Source organism: Lonchura striata, chromosome 1 (genome assembly GCF_050655825.1).
Source record: "Lonchura striata isolate lonStrDom1 chromosome 1, ASM5065582v1, whole genome shotgun sequence".
Classification (NCBI taxonomy): Eukaryota; Metazoa; Chordata; class Aves; order Passeriformes; family Estrildidae; genus Lonchura; species Lonchura striata.
The window spans coordinates 91976539-91986732 of NC_140703.1; the positions used below are offsets into that span (position 1 = coordinate 91976539).

At 38.1% G+C, this 10194-nt stretch overlaps 1 protein-coding gene across 3 annotated transcripts in view; it reads left to right on the forward strand.

Annotated features, from left to right (window-relative positions):
- Nucleotides 1-9588, forward strand: part of LOC110478774 (E3 SUMO-protein ligase RanBP2) — a 33566-nt gene extending 23978 nt beyond the window's left edge. For all 3 annotated transcript variants that reach the window (XM_085583355.1, XM_085583364.1, XM_085583369.1), the window contains 9 exons: nucleotides 147-314; nucleotides 1639-1731; nucleotides 2909-3105; nucleotides 3508-3736; nucleotides 4216-4314; nucleotides 4489-4622; nucleotides 6115-6388; nucleotides 6507-6841; nucleotides 9011-9588. In XM_085583355.1, coding sequence (XP_085439481.1) covers nucleotides 147-314; nucleotides 1639-1731; nucleotides 2909-3105; nucleotides 3508-3736; nucleotides 4216-4314; nucleotides 4489-4622; nucleotides 6115-6388; nucleotides 6507-6841; nucleotides 9011-9316 — 1835 coding nt within the window. In that variant the 3' untranslated portion in view covers nucleotides 9317-9588. The remainder of the gene's footprint in view (nucleotides 1-146; nucleotides 315-1638; nucleotides 1732-2908; nucleotides 3106-3507; nucleotides 3737-4215; nucleotides 4315-4488; nucleotides 4623-6114; nucleotides 6389-6506; nucleotides 6842-9010) is intronic.
- Nucleotides 9589-10194: the final 606 nt, after the last annotated feature.

Here is a 10194-nt window from a genome sequence, read left to right on the forward strand (position 1 = left end):
TTTGATTTTTGTTTCCTGTCTATCAACAGTATGGAAAATATGTAGGCCCTTAGAATTAATTTGGTTCCTTAATAATGTGGGGTTAATATTATTTCCTGTTTTGAAATTATTCTGTTTTAATGGTTTGTTCAATTTCTGTTAAAAAGCTGAGAAGACCACAGTGTCAGAGGATGATGTTCCATCTGATGAGGTTGTAATAGTTTATGAGTTGACACCTACTCCTGAACAGAGAGCTCTTGCTGACTTCCTCAAACTCCCTTCAACATTCTTCTGTTACAAGAATAAGCCTGGATACGTGAGTGATGAGGATGATGGTAAGGAATGCCAAAATTTATGTTTGTACTGCCTTTTTGTGGGGAAAGGATGTAATACATTGCACTGGTGCAGCCCCACCTTGAGCATTGTGTGCAGTTTTGGGTCCCTCTGTGTAATAAGTATATCAAACTGTTGGAGGGTGAGCAAGGTGAACAGCCTTGGGTGGCAGACTCGGGGAGTGGCTGAGGACACTTGGTTTGTTCAGCTGGGACAAGGCAAGGCTATGGGGTGATGGCATCACAGTCCAAAACTTCCTCAAGAGTATCAGCAGAGGAGGAGGTGCTGATCTCGTCTTTCTTCTGCTCAACTATAGGACACAAGGAAATGGAGTAAAACGGTCAGGGAGGTTCAGATTAGGAAAAGAGGGTGGTCAGGCCCTGGAACAAGCTCCCCAGGACAGCAGTTAGAGCAACACACCCCTCAGAGGCCAAGCAACGTGTGGGTAATGCACATGCCTTGGTTTTAGGTAGCCCTGCAGTTGGTGATCTTTATGGGTCCCTTCCAACCTGAGATACTCAGTTAGCACTGTTAGAACCATTAGACACTGAAATATTTTTTTGTGGGCCATTGGGAAGTAATCCTGTCAGTGTCCTTTTGGCCAAAGATGTACACTCAAGTATTCAAAACAGAATAATATGGTGGAGGCCCAGGAGTGACTTAAGGGCATTTGTTTGGTGTATTATGGGTGTTGACATCATTACCATGGTATTTGGTTAGATAAGAGGCATTTAAGCAAGAGACCTATTTTAGTAAATATTTTGAGACAAATATAATGTATTTTTTATTAAAAAGAATCTTAAGATTCCCGAAGTGCTATACTAATAAGTTATTTTTCTTCTAAAGCCAATTCCTAATACTATTAGTAAGCTTACTTTGTCAAACCTTACTGAATGTAATTAAGATTGATTTATTCAGCGGCTAATACTTTAAATGGAAATTCTGATGTATTCAACAGAAAATGGGAGAATACAAGCCCCCTTCCACAAGCACCTGAGCTAGCAAGTTTTTCTGAAAAAATCTTCAGTCTCCTTTCCTAAATCTGTTTAGTGGTCATCTTAATAAAATCACTCAGTAAGAAATATGTTTCCTAAAAACAAAACCTGTGGCATGTATCTGTAGCAATCTAGGCTGGGAAAGTGTTAACAGCACTCTGGAGCACATGTAAGCAAATCAAGAAGTTACAGCTTACTTGTTGACTTGTGTAACTCTTAAAATATAAGCAAAAATTACATATGCCTGCTAGCCTTGTGAGTTGAAAGGCTTAGCAGACTTCTTTGACCTAGAGTGTGCCTGAGGACTTACTCTTTTTTCTTTTTGTTTAAGATGAAGACTATGAAACAGCTGTTAAAAAACTTAATGGAATACTCTATCCTAGTGATTCAAAAGAGAAAAAGAAAGGGCAAGGTCCAGTAAAAGGTATGTCTTAAGAAGTTTTAATTATTGTGCTTCATGTACTGAAACATAAACTCTGAATCTGAAGGACACATGGGCAGAGGTTAGTTTTATGTTTCCCGGGATGGTTTTTAGAAGTAGAGATTCTGGGTGTAGAAAACCTGCATCTCAATGTACAGAGTTAAGCTCAGTATGCTAATGTAGGTCTCATATTCAGTCAAAGAGAGAAACTGAAAGTTTCTAACCAGGCAGAAGCCTGGGAATCTGTTGGAAAAGAATGTAAATAAGAGGTTTTATCTCCTTGTTGTTCACATTGTTTATAGTTAAGTTCTATCACTGTGCATCAAGCACTCTGCACCAATCGTTTGGGTTGTTTTTACTTCAGGACCAATGGATTTGGCCTGGACGAAGCTCTGTATAAAGAGTGATGCATTTTGAAATAAATTGGAGTTTCACTTTTTCAGCCTTCTCAGAAGGTGAAACTTTCCTGCCTCCTGTCCTGCCTCAACAGCATCATGCTAAATTGCTAGTTAGCAGTAAAGGGGTACCTGCAAGAGAAATGTACATTCCAGGTGATCTCTAAACAAGAACATCAAAATCTCTTCCTATCTTGAGGTACTTCTGAATATGAAAAAATCACCTTGGCATGATAATGCTCAAGAGAAAGTTGTCTTAAGTCTTTGAATACTTGCTACTTCTGCAGTTATTCAATTGAGGCTTGTGAGTTAATAATGTTGTTCAATCTGAAAAAATGCTATTTGGTGTCTATACTAAAAAGACAGGTGTAGGCAACCTGTTTATGTGTGTCTGACTGTGTCTCAGACTTCAGTGTTGCATAACTTGAAGTCTGGTTAGGTACTCCTAGAAGTAAAGTTTGGGGTTTTTTTGAGATATGTGCTGAAATATGAGGAGATACTGAAGGAAGTTAGTAGTAGTGGCAGCTGCATGATGAAATTCTTCATAATTGATGGAAATTCCCTGATAGCAGTAAAAAAACACAGATGATGTATTTTCAATTCTAGTCACCCCAGGTTAGGTTAGTCTTCACTTCTACTACTTAAACAGTAATGCTGTCTGTGAAACTCAAGAAGTCTGTCTTCAAGTTGATCTTGCTATTATGAGGTTAACTTAAAATGTCAGGGCTAAAAATTATTTCAGTTTGTAGCTGCCTTCACAGCTATTTTTCATTAATTCTTTACAGCAGGCCTTGCAAAAAAAAGTGAATTCAACACTGAAAGAGAATGTGCTGCTACTTTGGAAAAGAAACCAGCTTCTGAGGAAAAAGATGAAACAAAAGCTCTGCAGGTTCCTTCTACATCTGTTTGTGGTATCAGTACTGATACTGAAGGCAACAGTCTAGAAGACTTAAAGTCAGAAGCTAAAATTCAAGAAATGAAAGTAAGAGCTAAATCTTTCATTAACTTCTTGTTATTAGACTTGTACAATTACTTTATATGTGTGTAAGACAGTACAGCTTTAGAACTAAAACATCCAGTGCAGAAAAATTATTTTAGTGTTTTTGTAGCTGTGCCTCAAGTGTTTGCCAACACAGGAGATTTGATTTTGGGAAATAATAGTATTTTTTTGAAAACAGACTGCTTCAAAGATACTTCAGCCTCTTGTCAAGTTAACATCCTTATGTGTTAACTGTAATGAAAAACTTCAGAAAGCTTACAGCAACTTTTCTTGGTGTTGTTTATTTTTTTTATAAGGACTGTTCTTAGACTCCTGGGGAGGAGGTTTGCATTCTAAGGTCTTCTAACTTACTTACCTATTACATTACTTTTTTGATAATTGCAGGTGAATGAAGTTGTAAGCTCAAGTGACATAGTGTGTACCAGTAAGGAAGAAATACCTGCTCCATCAAAAGATGAAGAGACAGTATGTGTCAAATCGGGTTCCAGCAGTGAAGAATCACATTCTGCCACAGAAACTGTGCAAGTATCACAGACCTCATCACGAGCTGAAGACAAACCTGTAGATTTGTCAACTAAAAAGAGTGATTCAGATGGTTCAGAGTCAGCACAAGGTAAGGTCAGGCATATACTCTGAGGTTTTTTTGTAGGAAACTATGCTTTTCTATGGATCAGTTTACCTAGCATAGTTGCTGTTGTGGGGAGTAGTAGTACCAATATTGTAATTAGAAACACAGGTACCAGTCTGGTAAAAATGTGCATATATCAAATTTTGAGTTGAATTTTGCTACAACAAAACAGTGCTAGTGTCTATTGTGTAATTTAAATACGATGTACTTTCATTAGTTTGCTGTTAAATACCACATGAGCTCTGTGGATCTGCATATAAGTAGTATGCTGAAACTCAAGAGTCTTGAGCCCTTTTTTCAAACCATAATATATGGTCATTATGACAAGTGTCATTCAAACTTTAAATTTATTGGGAGGAAACAACGCTGTAGACAGTTCTCTCTTTTATTCTTGTGACTACATAAATGCATTTTCTTTAAGAAAGTAGAGAAAAATCTTTGACTTTCTCCTTTTTATTTGATAGAAAACAGAATCATCTCATTTGGTTTTGGCAATACTGCAGGCCTGTCATTTGCAGATCTGGCATCCAAAAGTTCTGAAGACTTTGCTTTTGGCTCGAAAGGTGAGTTCTCAGCTAGTCTCTGGACAAACCTCAGCTGGACTTTTGCTTCATATAATATACCTTTTGTGCACAAAATTTCTGCTGATCATTAGAAACAACAATTTTTTGCAAGTTTTTGTCAGGAAGGAAAAAAAAAACTACACAAAGTTTAAAATGTAACTCTCTTAATTGTAGATAAAAACTTCAAATGGGCAAATACAGGAGCAACTGTGTTTGGAGATACCACCCGTAAAGATGAAGATGGTAGTGATGATGAGGTAGTACATAGTGATGATATCCACTTTGAGCCAATTGTGTCCTTACCAGAGGTAAGATGACTTCTTGAATATAAAGCAACATTAAGATAAGCATTTCTGCTATCACAGCAAGCTGTAAAATGTTTTGATTAACTGGTTTTGCTTTCTATGTTGCTGTGCCTTGTTCTGTATGTTTTACATTATGTTGAAGCATGTGTTGTTTTAAATCCGAGTACATCATAGGCCTGGGGAGGTGTCTGGTGCCTCAGTTAAAATCTTCAAAAGTGATTTCTTTATAATTTGACTGAGAGTTGGTGGGGAGTACACATAGCTCATAAAAGCTAAACCATTTATATAGCACAGCTGACAATCAGGAAGGGGAACTGAATAACTACTAGGCTTATACAACTCAGCTATGGCTTTGTATCAGTAGATTCAGTTCTGTAAAAGCCATGCCAACTAAGAATTTTTAAGCTAGGCAAGAGATTTCTATAATCACTAGGCAAAGTGATATACAGTTAACATCACCTGAAGGCTAAGGGAACTAGCTTTTTTAGTTTGAAAATAAATGCTTTTTCAAGAAGTAGGAGAACCTTCAACTTTGAAGGTAGCCTTATAACTTACTGAGACTTCACAGTTATTCATGCCTTGATTGGGTTTTAGCCTAGTAACCATTTCAGACTCTTTTGATGATATCATCATATTGTCTGACCTTTCCATAAATAATAAAATTTAACTATAGATGAGTAAAATTATTGAGCAAGGCAAATAGAGTACAAAGGAACTGCATGTGGTGTCCTTCAATTTGAACAGCTTGTGTTTTGTAACGTGCCTTCAGCTTCTTGGAAATTTGGAGAGCCTTTGCTCATCTGTGTGTCACATTATGACTTCTATGATGTTTTTCTTCTCTGCTTCCCTTTTGGGGTATTTTGTCAGATATGTCTCCAGTTCTCTCAAGTGTTGTATGTCTTTGGAGAAGTGCTAACTAAAGGGAATTAGAGGCCAGTAAATGCATACATAAAGTGAGGTGGAGAGGCTGTCAGGCCAAAGTTTTGTATACTTGGTGTTTATTCTGATCAAATGCAAATATCAAATTCTTTAATAATGTGCTAAAGATGTGCTAAAGATGACTTCTGGAATTGTAACAGTACTTCATCTTGACTTCTCAGTGTGCACATAATTCAGCAAACCTGAAACCTGGGGAACTTGCCAGAACACTTGATAAAGTCTTGGAGTTTTGTTAAAAGAAAAAAAAAAACCCCATGCATTAAGAAAATCCCACCAAAACCCAACGAAGCAAACCATTCCCAAAGCAAAACCAACAGACACCCACAGCAACCACATGTAGGAGGATTGCAGTGCTGTAACTCTCAAATAGTGGAATATGTGTCTCTTAAATCCTGAAAATGTTTTACCCATGTTGGTGTGATGAATTGGATGTTGGTGAAAAGAACACACTGAATAATTTTCCATTATAAAATGTCAGAATCTTCAGAAGTATTTGTAAGTATTTAATATATTTGTAGGTAATCACAGGTTCTCAGTCTATTGTGCTGTTTTTTAGGTGGAGGTAAAATCTGGAGAAGAAGATGAAGAAATTCTCTTCAAAGAGAGGGCAAAACTTTACAGATGGGACAGAGATGTTACTCAGTGGAAGGAGCGTGGTGTTGGGGAGATCAAAATACTCTTCCATACACAGAAGAAATACTATAGAATCCTAATGAGACGAGACCAGGTTCTTAAAGTCTGTGCAAACCATGTTATCACCAAAGAAATGAACTTGGTGCCCTCTGATACATCAAACAATGCTTTCATTTGGACAGCCACAGATTATGCTGGTGAGTTTTTTCAGGTGGTCTTTGTTTTTTCTAGGTGGTCTGTAGTTTCTGTGTTTCATTTTTCCCTGGAGATTATTACAAGATGAAACTAAACAGACCCTCTTGGATTTATTTTCAGATGGTGAAGTGAAAGTAGAGCAATTTGCAGTCAGATTTAAAAGCCAAGAAATGGCCAATTCTTTCAAGAAGATGTTTGAAGAATGCCAGTTAAGCTTGTCAGAACTACAGAAGGGGCACTTGTCTTTAGCAGCAGGACTGTCAAAGGACACCAACCCTGTTGTATATTTTGAAGTTTCTGCTGACGATGAACCTTTAGGACACATAACCATGGAGCTGTTTGCAAATATTGTACCTCGAACTGCTGAAAATTTCAGAGCCCTGTGCACAGGAGAGAAAGGATTTGGATTCAAGAACTCCCGCTTTCACAGAATAGTCACAGACTTTGTGTGTCAGGTAAGCATAAAAGACTTCACTGAGAGAATGAGATGCATCTTGACTAACAATGGCACTTCAAAAAATGACTTATACAAAGTAGCACGTTCTTGTTGGCAGCATGGAACCACTGTGCAGGATAGTCTCCTCTGTCCTTTCCCTACAAGGAGCTGAGAAATAAAACAAGCAGCACATGGTACCCTAAGAGGCTTTCTACCTGTGCCTACCAGTGACCTCATGCTTCAGTGTTTCCTAGTTCCATCATGACAGGCTGAAATTAAAAAAATAGAGGGAGGTGAAGTCCTCTTACAAGGGACAAGGGGCCTGTTGCTGAACAGGAACACCAAGGAATTAGGCATTCCCAAAACTACCATTCATCCTTCTCTCTGTCTCCAGAGAAGAACTTCTGTTTGCTCACCTGTTAAGAACACTTGCTTTCCAGGCTTCTCTTGGACTCTAAAGTACACTTCATATTTCAGATAATATGCACTTTAAAACTGGTATTTCAAGTATCATAGATGTTAGGTTTCAATCTAAAACAAGTCTTCTAGGTCCAGTTACCATGCAGTGGCCAACTTTCTAAAACATCAAGATTTGTGCAGAGAGCATCAGCCTCCAGTACATCTGTAATCGTAGGTAGACAGTGTTGGTTTTAAACCTCTGTGTGTATTCAGTAGCACTGGCAAATTCTTCATAAATCCTGGAGGCTTAGGAGATTGATCATAGCTCAGACAGATCTTTCTTAAAATTCTCATCAATAGTTCATTGAGTTTTGGTAACTTGGAACAGGCAAAATGAACCAACATCAGTACATGCTATGTTAATGATCTGCATGTCACTACATCCCCGAAGATGAGGCAGGTAAATGACTTTGTACAAGCCCAGATGTATACAGTAATACAGGAAAATAATATACAAAAGTAATGGGAAGGACATCAGCCTCTTGGAGTCCAGAGGAGAGCCAAGACTTTGAAGAAGGATGGAGCACTTCTCCTATGAGGAAAGGCTAAGAGAATTAAATTTGTTCAGCCTGGAAAAGAGAAAGCTTATAGGTGATGTAATGGTGTCATTCCAGAGCCTGAAGGGAGCCTACAAGAAAGATGGAGGGAAACATTTTATAAGACCATGTAGTCACAGGACATGGTGGGAATGGCTTCTAGCTGAAAGAGAGGAGGTTCAGACTAGATGTCAGGAGAAGGTTGTTTGCTGTGAGGGTGGTGGGACACTGGAACAAGTTGCCCAGCTTTATTCCTATCAGTATTTTAGGCCAGGCTGGATGGAGCTCTGAGCAGTCTGGTCCTAGTTCTAGGTGTCCCTGCCCATTCTGTGATAGTATATGAATGGCTTGTCACCAGAATAAAATATTAGCCTGTCTTTCGATTAGCTATCTTATGTGTGTCTGAAGTATGCACTTAATGCTTATTTTGTTAAACCTTTATGCCTTTCTAATCAACTCATTTAGGATTTAAGCTTATTTCAGGGTAATCTACATTTTAGAAAGGAGCAGACTTTCTTTTAAAACGGTTCACTGCACCATGTGTGCCTTGATAAAGTGAACTTTTATCACATTAAATGAGTATATTTTAAGTTTGCTTTGCTTTGCCTGAACTTTTTGAGGTACAGTGAGAAGCTCTCCAATGAGAGCTAAGGCTGTACAGATACAATTTGCACTGTCACCTTTATGTGTATAGTCAAATTATCAGGAACCAGAAGTTTGCTGCCTTCCAGAAAGATAGAAGACATACTTACCATGCTGCTCAACCAGTTACTTGGCAAAGCTGTATGGAATTACTGGTCACTGCTTTGTTAACCTTGTTCAGATGATTCATTCTGTGCCTGCAGGGACTAAGCAAGGACAAGCCTTCAGTGAGTTGATGCAGGTCCAGGCAGCTTCCAGGGCCAAGCGATGCAGCAGTAGGAATGGCAGGCCTAGAGGAATGTCACCATGGGGAGCAGGAAGATGAAGTGCTGTGTTCAGAATAAGCAAGGGATACACCTTCTACTACTGTTTCCCTTACCATGAATAAACCTGCTGAAGCTGGGAAGCCCTACATCTAAGCAGATATTGATACTTGTGGAAATTAAAAATGAGTTCTTCCAAAATAAAGTCTTTACTGTTGAAAGGAAATAAAACTTTGGGTTATGTTTTGGGACTTTTCAGTTAATGCTATGTCTGTTTGTTTTTTTTAGGGAGGAGATATAACTAACCATGATGGAACAGGTGGACGGTCAATTTATGGAACAGCATTTGAAGATGAGAATTTCATAGTGAAACATACTGGTCCTGGATTGTTGTCAATGGCAAATAAGGGCAGGGATACAAATAATTCTCAGTTCTTCATAACACTTAAAAAAGCAGAACACTTGGACTTCAAGCATGTGGTATTTGGGTTTGTGAAAGATGGAATGGATGTTGTGAAAAAGATCGAATCCTTTGGTTCTCCTAAAGGGCTAGTAAATGGAAGAATTGTCATTACAGACTGTGGGCAAATATAGAATTATTTCTTTGAGTATACCGATGTTTTCAGAGTATAAATCAGTACTTAGATGTTATTGACTAATTATTTCAACTTCTTAAAATGGACACTTCTGATGTATAAATGTAAAATTACAGGCTATAGTTGAATTTTTTATGTGTTCCAATTGATTTTTTTGCATGGTAAATAAAGTTCAGGCACTGGCATAATTCAGGTGTATTTGTGTTATCCTGACATATTTGTATTAAGTGTCAAATTTTAAAAATTAAATCCTAGTCTTGTTAAAATAAATGTCTTGTCTTCTCTTTTGGTTTGTTTAAAAAGATAACTTGCATAACTTGGTTCTTGCTCTCATGAAGCTCTTTTGAACATGCAAATTGTTGGACAGTACTTGGAAGGCCTTTGAAAGGTAATGGGTAAGCCAGTGTGCAGAAAGCAGGCTGAGCAGGTAGATGTTGGTTTGTTCTGTCTGCATAATTTTTAAATGTTTGATCAATGTTTTGCTAGAGCAATATGCCCTATTTGTTCTTGTACTTACACTATTTTTAAAAAACTTGGCTTAATGAAAAACATATACTTATCATTAGTATTTTACTTGAAAGACTTCAGGTATAACCTCTGACTCTGCTCGGTGTTTATTAGCTGTGGCCAACTTCTCTGACTTTGCTGCAGGCTCTAACTTGTGTATTCCAGCGTGCTTGAACCTTGTACAACTGTGCCTCTCAAGAGTGAGTATGCATGGGTGAATGGGTTCATTTAAACTGATACCGTACAGCTCGGTGCTGGTAACATGCTTTTAGCTTAGCTTTAGTTGGGAATTTGTTTATTTTTAAAGGATGGTGGTAATACGTGCTCAGGGGTCCTCAGGGACCTTACTGCTTTCTACAAGCACTCGGA